At 28.0% G+C, this 17,108-nt stretch overlaps 1 protein-coding gene across 4 annotated transcripts; it reads left to right on the top strand.

The window, feature by feature from the left end:
- The first annotated feature begins 202 nt into the window (after window positions 1-202).
- LOC111684856 (clavesin-2) lies at window positions 203-15,427 on the top strand. 4 transcript variants are annotated; one of them, XM_023447069.2, is made up of 2 exons: window positions 203-263; window positions 14,221-15,427. In XM_023447069.2, the coding sequence occupies exon 2, from the start codon at window positions 14,259-14,261 to the stop codon at window positions 15,231-15,233; it is 975 nt and encodes a 324-aa protein (XP_023302837.2). In that variant the 5' UTR covers window positions 203-263; window positions 14,221-14,258; the 3' UTR covers window positions 15,234-15,427. The 4 variants fall into 4 exon arrangements, 3 of the variants coding, with proteins under 3 accessions (XP_023302837.2, XP_046808639.1, XP_046808640.1); XM_046952683.1 differs by lacking the exon at window positions 203-263 and adding an exon at window positions 12,257-12,402; XR_006941107.1 differs by lacking the exon at window positions 203-263 and adding an exon at window positions 12,409-12,675 and having other exon boundaries at window positions 12,740-14,276.
- Window positions 15,428-17,108: the final 1,681 nt, after the last annotated feature.

Here is a 17,108-nt window from a genome sequence, read left to right as displayed (position 1 = left end):
TTAGACGTGTGATATTGTGGTTTTTAACCATTCAGCATCAAGCTACCGTACGGTTAAGTTTAAACGTCTTGGTCGTTTATTTTTTCTTCTTTTTAATTTCAATTTTTTTTTTGTTTGAAAATACAACTTAAAAACAAATCTTTTAAATAATTTATATAAAAAAGTGGTACATTTACAAAAAAAAAAAAAAAAAACAATTAAATTTTTGTTTAATTGTTTTTGTGGTTAAATAGAAAAAACTCAGCAACAAAACTTAATAAAAGGTAGGTTAAAGAAAAAATAAAAAATAAAACAAAATATTATAAATTTGTATAAAATTAAAAATTGATACAAAAACGAGATATAAAAGCCATAGACAAATAAATCAGATAAGTGTTGAACGGTGTTTTTAAACAAAAAATTTTAGTTCAACTGTGTGATAAAAACGTATGAATGAATAAATAATTAAATTAAATGAATATTAAACATCGGATACATTTAATAACAAATCATTGTAAACATGATTGAACAGATATCTATGTATGTATTTATACTCAAATATGTAAAATCTACAAAAAATAGCGCAAACTTGTCAAAAACTTTAAAATATTTACAGTATTTGAAAAATTTCCTGTTTGAATAGAAAACGTGATTTTAAAACTAAACAAATATATTTAATAAATTTATTTCATTCAAAATTTAAGCGCATTTTTGAAGAGAACACAGTCCTAGTTTCCCCTTAAAATTGCATATAGAAAAATATACATATTTATTTCAATATTAGATAACTTTAACTTTTAAATTTAAAGTTAAATCAGTTCCTGTTGGAAATCGCTGCTGATTTTAACTAACTAGATAACATTTTGCAAGATAATGCCTTATATCGTCCACTGCTAATAAAAAGTGATTCAATTATGAAACAATTCTGATGGATTTTTGTTCCCGATTTTGTTTTGAAATCGATATTGATTCGAAAACTGTTTGGATTAAATATCGGTGAAACTGATTGGAGTTTCTACATTTTTTTCTCAATCTCAATAATAAACATACACAATTTCACCCCAATTCCGATATATTCGAAATATTTATAGAAAACAAACTGATGTATATGTATATCAATTATGAAAATCACTTTTATCGTCCTGTGGTTTAATACTTTATGTTACATTTATATAGTTCAATTATTTGTTGATATTATCAACATTCCACTATAGAGTAGAGTTTGGTTTAGTCCAGAGATCTAAAGAAAATAAAAAAACCTAATTCTTTTAAAAATTTTTTACATTCCAAACATTGATTATGTTCAAAAACATAATACTACCGAACTTTGTTATATATTTTTATATACAGTTCTTTAGAAGAATAACATTTTTATAACCCTTTTCAGGTTCATGTCAAAAAAAAAAAAAAAAAAATAAATAAAGTTATTAAATCTTTTTAAAATAATATTTTTTTATAACAACATAAACAGGTGTTAATAACCCTATTTTATTATGCATTTTTTTAAACATTTTTGTTTAATAACAATAGAGCCCAAGGTCAGGGTCAGAAAAACGTTTGACAAATATGTATATATTGAAGTTTTTAAGAAGTTTTGTGATTGCGGTTCATAATGTAAAAATGTTACAAGGTTAATTTTGTTATTCTGAACTTAAGCTGTATGCACCGTTATAATTTTTTGAAGCTGAATTTATGAGTCTACAAGGGAATGTATGCAATAACGCTTATTATTAACCCTCGTATTCATAGATATAATAACCGTTTATTTTAAATTTATATTCGCACATCTTCCATACATTAACCTGGCAATCAATCAATCAAATATCTATCTATCTATCTATCTATCTATCTATCTATCTATCTATCTATCTATCTATCTATCTATCTATCTATCTATCTATCTATCTATCTATCTATCTATCTATCTATCTATCTATCTATCTATCTATCTATCTATCTATCTATCTATCTTTCTATAGACGATTCTCTTAAGAACAGACAAGTGTCTAGGAAGAAGTTTTTTGATGTTAAAGTGTCTAAAAAGACACTTTTCTATAGGTAACGGTCTAAGGAGAATACATGGGTCTAGAAAGACGCTTCTATACATAAGTATCAAAAAGGATATTTCACGATATACAAGTGTCTATAGAAGAAACTTCTCTATAGACAAGTGTCTAGGAAGACATTTTCCTATAGAAAAGTGTCTAGGTAGACACTGTCAAATATGTTTTAGTTTAAATAAATTAAACATCACACACTAATTTAACTGTCCGTTATAATTTTTCTTAGTTATTTTATCTTTGCATTTTCTATTTATATTTTTTTTCTCCTTCTTTTAACTTCCTATAGCCTTAAGGTTTTAAAATGACATTTGTTTTGAAATAAATTGAATTTGTGGTTTTAATAAAAAAAAACCATAAGTTCTAAAATTTAAAATTTTTTTATTTTTTTGCAAAAAAGCTTAAAGGCTTTGGGGCATGAATTACCCCCAAAAGACCTTAACAGAAGTTGTCATTGTTATTTTTTCAAACAACAATTTGCTTGTTAAACGAAAATACTTGAAAAATCGTGTAAATTATTTTATGGCCCCAAAACATAATCGACAACTGTTACATTTAAGACTCCAAGGGGGGCCCTTTATTTCTGCCACATAACAATTGTTTTTTTTTAACAAAATTATGACTCATTTCTTTAAATTTGTTTTTGTAGGCTGTAAGTACTTTTTTGGAATAAATTTTTTTTAAAGAACTTTTAATTTCTTTGAATTTAATTTATTTTTATTTGTATGCATTTACGTGCCAGTTTGTGTTGTATTTCTTTTTTTTGTATTTTTTTGTTTTATTTAGTTTTATTAACCTTGACCATAATTTGTTTATAATATTTTTTTCTTCTATATAAACAAAAAGTGTTTTTTTCTTCTATATACATTTCTGCTTGAGCTTGCAGTTGTTTTGTTAATGAGCTTTAAATGTCTTTGTTGGTTAAAAGCAAAAAAAAATGTATTAGTTTTATAAGTTTTATTTTATACATTTGGCTGTTATTCAAAATGGTATATTATTTGAAAAAAATAATGCAACTGAATGAACTGTACTATAATCAATCCCAAAATCCAGCTTGTAGGCTAGTTTATAGTCTAGTCTAAAGCTTTGACGATAATCTAGTCTAAAAACAAAATTTTAGACTAGTCAATAGTATAAACTAGTCTATTGTGTAAACTATAGTCAAGACTATAATGTAAAGTCTTGACTTTATTTTATAATCTGGCCTACAGTTCAGCTTATAGTTAAGCCTATCTAGTCTAGTCTATAGTCTAGTCTATAGTCTAGTTTATAGTTTAGTTTATAGTCTAGTTTATAGTCTAGTTTATAGTTTAGTCTATAGTCTAGTTTATAGTTTAGTCTATAGTGTAGTCTATAGTCTAGTCTGTATTCTAGTCTATAGTCTAGTCTATAGTCTAGTCTATAGTCTAGTCTATAGTCTAGTCTATAGTCTAGTCTATAGTCTAGTCTATAGTCTCTATCTATCTATCTATCTATCTATCTATCTATCTATTCTATCTATCTATCTATCTATCTATCTATCTATCTATCTATCTATCTATCTATCTATCTATCTATCTATCTATCTATCTATCTATCTATCTACCTATCTATCTACCTTAACTTTCCATAATTGTGAATAACTGTAACAAATTTTGAAAATTATTTGTTCTATTGTACTTTTTAAAAACGCATTACAAATATATCATTTATTAGAACCAATAACTTCTTATTCAGTTATTTATCAAATTATTATACATACATACAAATATTGTTAATAGTTTTTAGTAATGAATGGCAGTTACTTCAAAATTTCAAAAGTCACGTATGTTTTAATCAATTTAATAAAGTATTTTTATAGCATTAAGAATAACAGCTACTAGACGAATTTATATTCATGGATGAGCCAATAAAATAAATGTTTGATGTAATAAATAGAATAAAAGTATTAAGAGATTTTAACATTTTAACAAAATTTTTGCATTTGTATTTATTATGTCATAAAGAACAACCTAGATCAATGATGACCTACATTCATAATATATTTTTAATATTTTAATACAAAATTTACAAAATGTTACAAAATCATTAACCATTTCTAAACTAAAGTAGTTTTAATTAAAAACAATAAATTTTATTATCATTTATAAAATCATACAGCATGATTTTAAAGAAACAGATAAAAATATAATGTACTCAAATTTACGTACTAAATACTTACATATGTACATACATATGGTACATAATATGTGGTATGTAATTTGAAATCTATATATATAAGCATAAAAACTTGCAAATATGTATCTTTATAACTACAATGTAAATTGTTATTATTTTGTAGATATTAAAGGTATTTAATTCGCTAGTAGGGTTAAATAAAAATAACCGAATCAAGGCTTTAGGCCAAATTCCCCCATATAATAAAATATAACAACAATAAATGGCAATAAACTAACATACTTATGTATTGAGTTACTATACAGTTACATACTTACATATATATCCACAAGTTTACCTACTTAGAAAATAAAAGAGATATAAAAAACAATTAAAACAATTTTACGAAAAATAAAACGCTTCATACAGATTTTATAATTGTTAAGTCATTTGTGCAATTGTTGTTACATATGAACAAGATTCATAGAGTCATATGAAATATTACTTAAAAATAAATAGTAATACAAACTACATGTGCTCTACACTGTCAAACAATTCTTTTGAAATTATGTACCTAATGATTACAAATTCATCTAATAATATTAATAAATTTGTTATGGCGTCTGAGTGTAATTTTTATTGGATTGCAAATATGATGTGATTGGGATTGCATGAAGCTTTGTCATCTAGAAAAGTATACATAAAGTAATATAAAAATGCATCGCATCTTCAGGAAATCGTCCAGCTAGTTGAGGTTAATTTATGTTACGTAAACATCATGAATTTTGTGAACATTTAAACTCTAAAATATTAATATAAGAACACTTTTGCTTCACACTGTTTATTGCTTCATCTGACTTGTGTCTTTTGGGTTGGAGCACTAATCCAAAAAATACAAAACTATGGATAATGTAAATGTTTGACTGAACGTTTTTTGTTTAATGACACAGATGAACAATGAAACGTAACATTTGTATGACTACTTAAACTGTAATTTATTTAGTTAGCAATTAGTCTTTTCTTAGTACCACTCTCAGTCTACTAATCATCATAAGTATTAATTTTTTTTCTTTTAAATTTGATCGCAAATACTTTTTTTACCATTAATTTCTATTGAGTCTTGTTATGGGCTAAACAATAAACTGGACTACGGACTAAACAATAGACTAGACTATAGACTAGACTATAGACTAGACTATAGACTAGACTATAGACTAGACTATAGACTAGACTATAGACTAGACTATAGACTAGACTATAGACTAGACTATAGACTAGACTATAGACCAGACTATAGACTAGACTATAGACTAGACTATAGACTAGACTATAGACTAGATTATAGACTAGACTATAGACTAGACTATAGACTAGACTATAGACTACACTATAGACTACACTATAGACTAGATTATAGGTTAGACTTTAACGTATTTTCTAGGTTTTGGGTGGAAGGTTTTCAAAAATTTATCCCATTTCATGTCCAAATTCATAATTCTGCAATATTTTACTTAATATCTAGTTTAGATTCTCTACAATTGCTGTCTTTTATTAATATCAGACTTTGAGCTTTTCCATGACCTTTTCACTCAAGGCTTTTTTATTATTTAATTAAACTTTATCACTATTAAATGTTAATTAACAACATAGAAATAAAATTTTTAAAAAATAAACGTACGTACATACAAAAATACAGATTTTTTTATAATTGTTAATAATAATTATAATGAATTCTCTCATAATAACCATAACACATTAATGTCAATTAACAAACATACCTTCCAACCAACATAATTTTCAATCCATGTTGTATATTTATTTACATACCTAAATACGTATGTAAATGTATTTATTTACATAAAATTGACATAAGAAGTGTGCATCATAAACCTGATTAATTTTTACTGGGGTAAAAAAGGGTTTTAAATACTAGACCTCACAGATTAAAAATGTTTAATTTTTCTATTTAAAAATAGGTTTTTTTTTGAAACAAAACATACATTTTTTTAAAACAAATGCAGTTACTTATACATTCATATGTACATATGTATGGTATGTGTGTTTATTATTATATAGACAAATATTGCTCAATTATCTTGTAAAGACTGGTTTAATGTTAATAATCAAAAATCTTAAGTCGTTTAACTATTTACCACTACCGGTATCTCTGAGCGATTGTCTGTCGTTTCATTCCAATGTAAGTTATAAACCGCACATTTTTTGTGTATAAAATAATAAAAACAAAACTTAATATTATTTTCTAATGTTTGCCAATGATTCAGAAATATTTGTTTATGTCCACCACTGTTTTACCGTAGCGTCGTTATTGATTGTAAAGTAAATTTCTGTAAGACATGGCATGAAAACTTGTTTTCAGTTTAATTTTTGGTTAAATAAAATTTTTTTGAATGGCTGTATAATTTTTGTTGCATTTTAGGCTTGATGCTTAAACACAGTTTCAATATTACATTTTGAAATTTTACATCATACACTCGAAGAAATTCGACAGGTAAAAGAAAGTAAAATTTGTCATAAGATACGCTGATACAATCCGATGTCAAACATTTAAAAAACTGATGTGTATATAAATAAAATAACACCAAGTTATCATTTTGGCAACCCATCTTGGTCATTGTAACAACTCATTGTTGTCATTTCAATTACGTATTGTGTCAACGCAACGTTGTGTTTAAGAACATAGCGTTTTCACTTTGGTAAGACATTATTTTTGTTGATTTGAAAACGACTATAGACTAGACTATAGATTAGACTAGAATATAGAAGTCAATAAGAAAATATAGACTAAACTAAATTATATACTAGACTATTGGTTAGACTTTTCACTAAATTATATACATACTAGACTATAGACTATGTTATAAACTAGTCGATTAGCTTGATTATAGACTAAACTATATTGTACGAGATTGTAGACTAAACTATAGACTAGACACTTATTAGCTTTGAATGCATTGCAAATTACATTAAGCCGGCCTTAAAGCTCGGGATGTTTGGCAAGCGCAGGATATCTTCGCATTGTTTCAAAGAAATTTTTACTTTGATTTTTTTTTCAAAGTGAAAAATTTACTTCTATAAAAAAGTATTTTAAACAAAAATTAAAAAAGTAACCTTAATGAATACCTCTATATATAAACAATAACGTAACCTGTATTCAAATAGTCAAAAAATATCTCCCACAACTTTTACAATAAAATAAATATATTTTTATTATGAATAATTTATTAATCTTTTTATATGGTAAACGCCACAATAAATGTTTATAACTAAATTGTAATACATATGAAATATATACAAAATATAAACTTTAAATTTTTCACAATTGATCTTCTTGTTTCCTTAAGCCGACTTTACACTATCACACAAATAATATGATCTGTCAAAATTTTGTGTAGAAGTGTTCGGAGGAGTGCGTATAAACGCAATATGCAATGAAACCATCACAAATTGAGAGAGAATACGGATGGAAATGATTCAAATAACAAACAGGTCGCATTAGATCAGGGATGCATTATTTTAAACACATACAAAAATAGTGAAACAGCTGTTTCCATCTTACTTTGTTATTGTTTTATAGCAATCGTGTAAACATAATATATATAAATCAATCGTAATTCAGGTCTGAGTTGGGGAACAACTCCCGCGTCATCGCGATTATTTCTTAAACGCGTTCAGGCTTGTGTTTATTGCCTGGCTTTCGACAGTTTTGCGCCTCGCTCGCACTGTTGTAGTTTTGTCTACATTAACCTCGTGCTTTCGTTTCACCTTAATGTGAGAAATATTTTGAACTTTATATTGAAATTATTGAAATTGTTGATGGCGCTTTATTCTTTTGGACCAGCCAAGTAAATCTCCCATCCCTTGATTTTTTTAAGGGGGCACAGAGTAATCCCAAATTTGACAAAAAAAATATATAAATCATACGACTTTTATTCCCTGTTTTGTTATACGGATGGAATTTCATTATACTTTTTCATGAGACTTTACGTATGTAAAGTGTGATCGTGTGAAGTGGCCTTTAATGATCTGAAAACTTTCAAATTTTGTTAATAATTGTATATCTGTATGTAATTGGTTTCACTAGAACCCATTCTGTTTCATTTTTCGCTTCTTGTTGGAAATTGTAAAAATACCTGTTAAAACTTCCAACTTTATAACTATTTACCAAAGTGTTTTAACAAGCTTTCCTTATGACTTAAGCCATGACTAGCTAAATTGCCATATCTGAATGCCAATTTTGTATGTGGTTTTAGTATTGCAAATGAAGTTTTTTTTTTGTCAATTTTAGAAATAAAACTTGTTTCTTAGCAAACATACTATTTTATTTGCGTTGTTTATTTACACTTTTTATTTAAACAAACAAAATATCGAAAGTTCTTTTATTTCTGGTTTATAAAATAAAACCACTAATTTGGTCTTACTATAAAGACAATTTTAAATATGTTGTAATTTTGCTGACAAACTAATGTATTTTTTTACATTTCAACCGTTATTTATTTACGTAATATATTTAATTTGTTATTTACAAATTTGGCAAATTTAAAAACAAACTTCCGCCTTTGATTTAAGATTAGAATAGTTTGGCAAGTTTGTTTAGAAAGATGCTATAAATGCCTTATATGTCACTTGCTAAATTCTATGATAATTATTACTTCAACTTAATTTAAATATTGTTCTTTAGTTAATTATTCAAAAAAGTCGTTCTAAACATAATCATTAGAAAATTATGATTAAATCAAATGGAAGGTTTCGGAAACTTCTATCCATATTGGGATTATTAAAAAAAAAAATTGTTTGGTATTTCAATAACTAAACAACAAATTAAATTATATAGTAGATTCTAAGTATTTTGAGTGGTTTCAATTAAGACACTATAAGAAAACAAATCAAAAACTGTTTATACTATTCTTTATTCTAAACTATAGTCTAGTGTATCTAGTATAGTCTATAGTCTAATCAATAGTCTAGTCTAAAGTCTAGTCTATAGTATAGTCTATATTCTAGTCTTTAGTCTTGTCTATATTCTAGTCTTTAGTCTTGTCTATAGTCTAGTCTATAGTCTAGTCTATAGTCTAGTCTATAGTCTAGTCTATAGTCTAGTCTATAGTCTAGTCTATAGTCTAGTCTATAGCCTAGTCTATAGTCTAGTCTATAGTCTAGTCTATAGTCTAGTCTATAGTCTAGTCTATAGTCTGGTCTATAGTCTAGTCTATAGTCTATAGTATAGTTTATAGTCCAATCTATTGTATAGTCTATAGCCTAGTCTATAGTTTTTTTAGATTATAGTTAAGAATTTAATGTAAGTCTTGCGGAAAATAAGTTTAGTATTATAAAACCTAAAATTTATTTCTTTGGTTACAAGTTAATACTATTTCAGAGTTTTAATTTTCCAACATTTAGAGCAACATGCTGCTGGTTTTAGAAATTGTTACCCCTAATTTCAATGATTTCTGTATATATTATGTTTTAATGCAAATAAGATTCATAGAAATTCCAAAATTATCAAAATTATGTTAAAAAATAAAATTTTAGAAAACTTGTTTTAGGCCTACTTTTGACCCACTTTTAAAAACTCCATTAGTATGTGTTAATATTTATAGAACCCAATAGATATAATTTATCCCATTAACAATGCTATTAAAAATTTTTATATATTTTCAACTCCAACCATCTTTATTCTATGAAATGACGTTAAATTTTTTAATTTCCAAAACAAACAAACCGATAATTAACATATATTTTGCTAAAAGGCACAACATTTAAGCAAAAAAATTTAAATATTATAAATAATGCATAAGACACCCTTTTTACAAATATATTAATGTTAAATAAATTTTTTTTAAATAATTCCAATATTTTTTTTGTCAAAAAAGATGATCCCAAAAATGCTTAGCAAAAAAAAAAAACACGACTTTTGTGGACAATGACCTTCTTGTATACAACAATAAATTGTTAATAATTTTAAATAAAATTTATAAATATGTATTTATTTTATGTATTTGCCATTATCTGAAAAAATATATAACAACAAGAAACTAGTTAAAGTTACATTGATAAAAATCAATAAAAAGAAATATAATTCAATAAAATGTCTGAAAATAATCATTAATATACATACACACATACATATACTATATATGTATGTGTATAAACAATTATTGTTTATTGACTCCACAAACGGTTAATGACTGACGACAGATATAAATACAGTAGTAGATTACTTTTTTTGTAAATAATTCTTTTTCTTTTAAAGTTTATGCATTTTTTTGTAACAAATTAAATCATTTAAAGTTTTTATGTAAAATAGCAAATTCATTGTTATTATTAGTTAAAGTTTGTCGTGTTTTGTTAATTTTTAGCTGCAGGTTAATTAACATGGTTTGTACTAAATTCAAAAAATAAAAAAATCTTTTAAATTCATCTAAGATCTTGAACCAAAATTTGTTTAAGTTTTAAATAACTTTAGCACCATGCCTTTATTTTGTTATTTTTTAGGAATAATTTAATAAGCATATCTATGTTATTCTCAAAATGTTTTGTATGTGTGTTAGTGTATTTTTAAGTGTAGGTTAAGGTAAAAGAAAGAAGTTACTTTTTGAAACCAATAGATTCCATACAAAAATTTAAATAAATTTTAGGTTTTATTTCTTAATGCTCGTGTTTTTTTTTGGTGTTGTTGCTATTTAAATCTTATTTTATTTATATTGTCTCTATGTGATGCAATCTTCCCATTCCGTACAAATAAAAACTGACTTTTGTCTTTAATTTATATTTCTTAAAAATAAAACAAACAGAGCTTTTGTTGGAGGTTTTTAACATCTTTATTATTGACCATAACGTTATGTACGCATTAATTGATTTAAAATATAATACAGTTTCAGGGTGATCGGTGAGAAAATTAGCCCAAGTTATACAGGTTTGTCTTAAATCAGGAATGGAAAATTCAGTACATTAGTACGTTTTTCAATCTTTTTTTGTATCGTAAAGTAGTGCATTACACTCACAATAATTTCGGTACTTTTTCTAACTAATAGACTTTTGGTAAATAGACTAGACTATGGGCTAATATATAGTCTAATCTATAGTTTAGTCTATAGTCTAGTATAAAGTCTAGTCTATAGACCAGTCTAAACTATAATCTAATCTATAGTCTAGTCTATAGTCTAGTCTATAGTCCAGTTTATAGTCTAGTCTATAGTCTGCTCTATAGTGTAGTATATAGTCTATAGTCTAGTCTATAGTCTAGTCTATAGTCTAGTCTATAGTCTAGTCTATAGTCTAGACTATAGTCTAGTCTATAGTCTAGCCTATAGTCTAGTCTATAGTCTAGCCTATAGTCTAGTCTATAGTCTAGTCTATAGTCTAGTCTATAGTCTAGTCTATAGTCTAGTCTATGGTCTAGTCTATAGTCCAGTCTATAGTCTAGTCTATAGTCTAGTCTATGGTCTAGTCTATAGTCTATTCTATAGTCTAGTCTATAGTCTAATCTATAGTCTATTCTATAGTCTAGTCTATAGTCTAGTCTATAGTCTAGTCTATAGTCTAGTCTATAATTTAGTCTATAGTCTAATCTATAGTCTAGTCTATAGTTTCTCCAAGTCTTTAATCCTATAGTTTAGTCTATAGTCTGGTATATAATCTAGCCTATAGTGTAGTATTAAGTCAGCTTTATAAGCTTTACTGCAACTATGCCATGCCCTACTCTTAGTACACTATGATCTTTAACACCTTTTTGTTTTATTCATATTTAAAATATTTGTTGATATTTTGTTAACGCGGGAGCAGAACAAGCAGCATAGATGACGGACAAAATTTGTTCACCGTTTGTTAGTAGTTTTAATGGTTTCTCTATTATAGGATCGTCAGCTTAAAGTAAGAGTCTGTACAAAATTCAAAGCAAACAAATTAAAAAAAAAAAAAACAAAAAAGAAGTAACTACCATAAAATGTATGTTGAACTTGAACTGATTTCAAATTGCTGCGTTTTTTTACAGACAGCAAGCAGCAGCAGCGGTCACAGTACCATCGGATTAGTTGTGAATTTGTACAAATCAGAGTCTTCATTCAGTATTTAATTATTTGATGAATAAGTCAGTTGTATTTTGTCTGTTAATTTAAAAGTGCGTGTTGGTTGTAATACCGTTTTTTGTTTAACTGAGTGCTTTAAACTTTAGTTTTTTTTTTTTTAATTTTAATAATGAACAACAAAGGTGTTTAAATTTTAAATGAAAAAACCTTAATTTGTGTATTTTATTTGTACTACATTTCTGTAAATTATATACATACATACATATGTATGAACATCTCCAGTATATTGTATTACGTTTTAAATTGAATTTACTTTTTATTATTACACTTATGGGTTTTTCATCATTGTTTTTGCAAATATTTAACTTTATTTTTGTTTAAAATATGTGTAAATAATTGCTTAATTTTTTACTCGGTTTTATTAATAAATTACAAAAAATATATTAACTACAAGGGTAAATTATAACAGAAATTTATTATATTTTGTAATGAGTTTTTTCAAATATTGGCACCTTTTAGGTATTAGGGCGAGTCATAGAAATTGTTTTCTCGAATCGTTTCTTGGGTAATATTTATAAGCTCTAGAATGAATGCATTTGAACTACATTCCTGATCATATCGGGATCAAATCCCGGTAACTATTTTCATACCTAAAACATCTCTTATAACGAAATCGGTTATAACGGGTCTTCGAATATAACGAACTACATTCAGTCCATAAAGTACAATTTCATTAAAATTTCCTTATAACGAATCAATTTGACTGGTTCCCAGCGGTACGTTACAAACGGGTTTGACTGAATGTCGAAGTGCTTTATGTGAGTACCTGGCGTGTTGCCCTATCTCACAGTGGTACTTTTTCAACCACTGGGTGAGTAAAATGTAAACAACTCTCCACTGCCACTATGTGTATCTTACATGCAGGTTACAATTTTTGTACATGGATTGAGCCGGTCCATGTACAAGCACTTTGCTCGAGTACTTGAACCATCTAATCTCTGACCATTGCTGCCCCGTTGCTTAACTTCCGAGATGTAAAACATCACTTCCGTTTAGAACTACGCAGATGGGATGCAATAGCACCTAGGGACGTAAGCGGTAGACCGAAGTACGAATCCATCAAATAAGCCGAGATTTTGTTCTCACTCAAAGGGACACATTGTGGTAATTCTGATATGAACAGAGTATACTCTGAACATATCTGGACAAGGAAGACAAATTCAATGGTATAATTTGTATATGATACCTTTCATCTATCACCAGACAACTCAGCACACAACTCATTTATCCGACACATTCATTAGAGAAAAACATACGACACATTTATTAAAGGTAGACGGGTGAGTGAGAACCGCCCTACCCCACATTCATCCCGTACCAATTACAATTAATACCAACTCATTTCTAACGCTTAGTTCCACAGTTAATCCTCTATGGAGCATCTGTTGTTTCGGCAACATCACCGAACTTTTCCCGCGAATTTGGGATTTAACCACAGCTACAATGTGGATCGCGAAGAACCTCAACCAACTGACCAGCCAGGTCATAGTCCTGTGGCCAGTACCAGATTATGTGGTGCTCTGGTTCGACCTCTATGTAAGGACTGTAATACCAATTTATAGTCCCGGCCGACTAGAGGTGTTGGTAACACCTCTGTTCCTCGGGATTGCAATAACACCAAGGTGGAGGTTTCACCAAGGTAACATGCCCCCGGGGGGAAAACGGGTTAGACTGTATGCCTTATAGGCAGGTGAAAGATGTTTAAAATTCAGCCTAGCCGAACTTGTTATCAATCCGAAAGTTTTATGGTTCAGCATAGCCAAATATACATATATCATTCTAACTAGTTATCTATCCGATTACTAGTAAAATTAAAAAATTTTATTTTGAATTATATACAAAAAATTTTTTTTAAGAAAATACAAATTTCGTTATTATATTTTAATTAAACACACATATTACATAGTTAACTAAGATCTATATTTTTTCGTTCATTTCAGATTTACATTAATTCCTAAACTTAATCTTAATACTCAAAATGAAACAAACTGTCGATCAAAATGAAGCCGTACTTTCCGAGGCTCTATTGAAAATAGCAAAACGTGAATTACGTGAAGATAAATGTACACGTGAGCAAAGTTTAGAACAATTTCGCAATTGGTTAACGAAAAACGAAGATATACTCAATATGCGCATGGACGATCATTTTCTGTTGCGTTTTTTGAGAGCCAAAAAGTTTAGTGTACCCATGGCTGAACAAACACTACTCAAGTACCTCAATGTCAAGCGTACATTTCCTGAATATTCTACACAATTGGATTTGAATGATGAAAAAATCTATGATGTTCTCAGCAGTGGTTATATATTTGCCACCCCCAAACGTGATAAGAATGGAAGACGTGTGGTGGTCATCAATGCCAAAGGTTTTAATGCCAAAAAATATAGCAGCATGGATCAGGCCAAAGCTCATTTCTTAACCTATGAATATCTCATGGAAGATCCTCAGACACAAGTATTGGGTTTAACACATGTGGGTGATTTCTCGGGTGTTACCACTGCTCATGTTACCAATTGGAATCCCACCGAATTTGCTCGGCTCTTCAAATGGGGCGAACAGTCATTGCCTTTGAGACACAAAGAGATACATTTAGTTAATGTACCCTCTACCCTTAAATGGTTGATTGATTTTGTGAAAAATCGTGTCAGTTCCAAAATACGCAATCGTCTTACCGTCTATACCAACGATAAAGATTTAACCAAAGCTGTTGATCCCGAATGTTTACCTTTGGAATTGGGTGGTAAAATGCCTCTTAACGAAATGGTCGAATTATGGAAACAAGAATTAAAAGAAAAACGTGATGTTATTGTTAAATTAGATGAAATTAGACTGCTTAGTGATCGTGGTATACAGCGCAAAAGTTCGTATAGTGCCGAAAAGAGTAATGAACAGCCAACATTCGTATCGCAAATCGAATCAATACAAGGAAGTTTTCGAAAATTGGAATTTGATTAATTAAAGTTAATCTTATACAATTTTTTAATGATTATTAAATATAGTTATTAGTTTTAAGTTAATTAACATTATGTACATCTGATTAGATTAAAATGCACTTTTTTATTGATTTGAATTTATACATGATTATGTTCAAGACTTTTTGTTTTGATCGACATTTATTTAAGAAATAAAGCACATAAATAAAAATTTAATTTTCAAGAATATTTATTTTAATGCTAGCAATATAGATCCAGTATCGTTGTTTGTTTCTTAAAAGATATAGTGGAAATTGCAAATCGTATATGGAAACACATTATATTTAACAATTTTTATATATTATATATTCACCCAGAATCTTTATTTATTGGAATGGCTGTTTCTATGTCCGTCTATTCTAATTTTCGTTGAAATAAAGTTCTTAAGAATATCAGATATACATGTCATGCTTTCAAAAAAGATTACATTTAAATTTGGCAAAATTGCGGAATATTTTTCCCGAATTGTGGCCAATAGTTCATTCCAGGGAAAAAAAACTTGTGGTTAATACAGCTGCCGCTGACCGAGTATGATTCTGGTTGTCAATTGTCGTGGGAACGTATACCAATATTTCGTTGTGGTTCTTTAAGAATTCTCATATATTGAAAAAAAATAACTTGGACCTCCACAGTTTATAGGTTATATCAGGCTATATACTATAAATATCTGTTGTTGTTCGACTGTGGCCGATAGTTCTTTCCTGAGAAAAAAACTTTCGTTTGATACAGCTGTTGCTGGGATGATTTTTTGCCGAGTATGATTTAGGTCGTCAATTGTCGTGGAAACGTATTCGTTGTTAGTCGTGATTTATCGATTAGTATAAATAATGGGGACTTCACAATTTATTTTTATACCCTACACCACTATAGTGGGGAGGGTATTGGTACTAGACCCACCTTAAAGTATACCAATCGACTCAGAATCACTTTCTGAGTCGGGCCTTTAGGCTCACAATTACGTTAAATGTTTTATAATGTCAACAAAAATCAGCAAAAATTAGTTTTATAGAACAATAAATGACAATACTAATTTTTATAGTGATCGGGCCTTATTTGACCCTAGCCGCCATACAAACTCCACTTCAGAAAATCACTTGAAGGTCAAAATTAACTTATAATTACTAATAAAACGATCAAAATCTACATAAATGACTTTGAAGTAGACGTAAATTCATCTACCAAAATTTATAAGGATAGGCCCATATTTACCCCTTCTCAACTATGAGCCCTCTTGTAGAAAATCTCTTTTTTTCAACAATAAGTAAAAAATTTCACAATAAAACAAATTAAATGCTTTATATAAAAAATCCACAATTTTAACATACTGACTGATGTAGGGTATCATATGGTCGGCAATGTCCGACTATAAATTCATACTTGTATTTAATTTAAGTTTTCATTAATATTCATATTACATTTACAATTGTCTTCTTCTTTTTTTATAAAATATGCATTGTTTTGATAACAAACAGTGAAGTATTCTGTTGTTTTGTATGGCAACACTGCGAAGTTTAATCATGTACTCAAAAACATCAAAGGGGATTAACATCTAAATCAATTTATTTCAGATTAATGGTTATTAATTGGCATTTGATTGCCAACTCAAAATCCAACTCTAAGGGCCAATCTTTAGGTGAAAGATTAGGGATTAAATTAAAATTAATCTTCGAAAGTTGTTTTTGAATACTCAATCAGCTAATTTTGTTTGCTAGTTTAAGCGTCCAATAGAGGTGGTTTAAACTTGAGCGAGAAAATTAAAAATGTAAACAGCTGATGCCAAAAAAATTAATACAATTTTTATTCAAATAAATATTAATATGTTTGATTTATCGATAAGTATAAATTATGTGGACTTTTT

Source organism: Lucilia cuprina, chromosome 5, assembly GCF_022045245.1.
Source record: "Lucilia cuprina isolate Lc7/37 chromosome 5, ASM2204524v1, whole genome shotgun sequence".
Taxonomy (NCBI): domain Eukaryota; kingdom Metazoa; phylum Arthropoda; class Insecta; order Diptera; family Calliphoridae; genus Lucilia; species Lucilia cuprina.
Note: the sequence above shows the minus strand (reverse complement) of the source record. Positions and strands in the feature narration are given on the sequence as shown.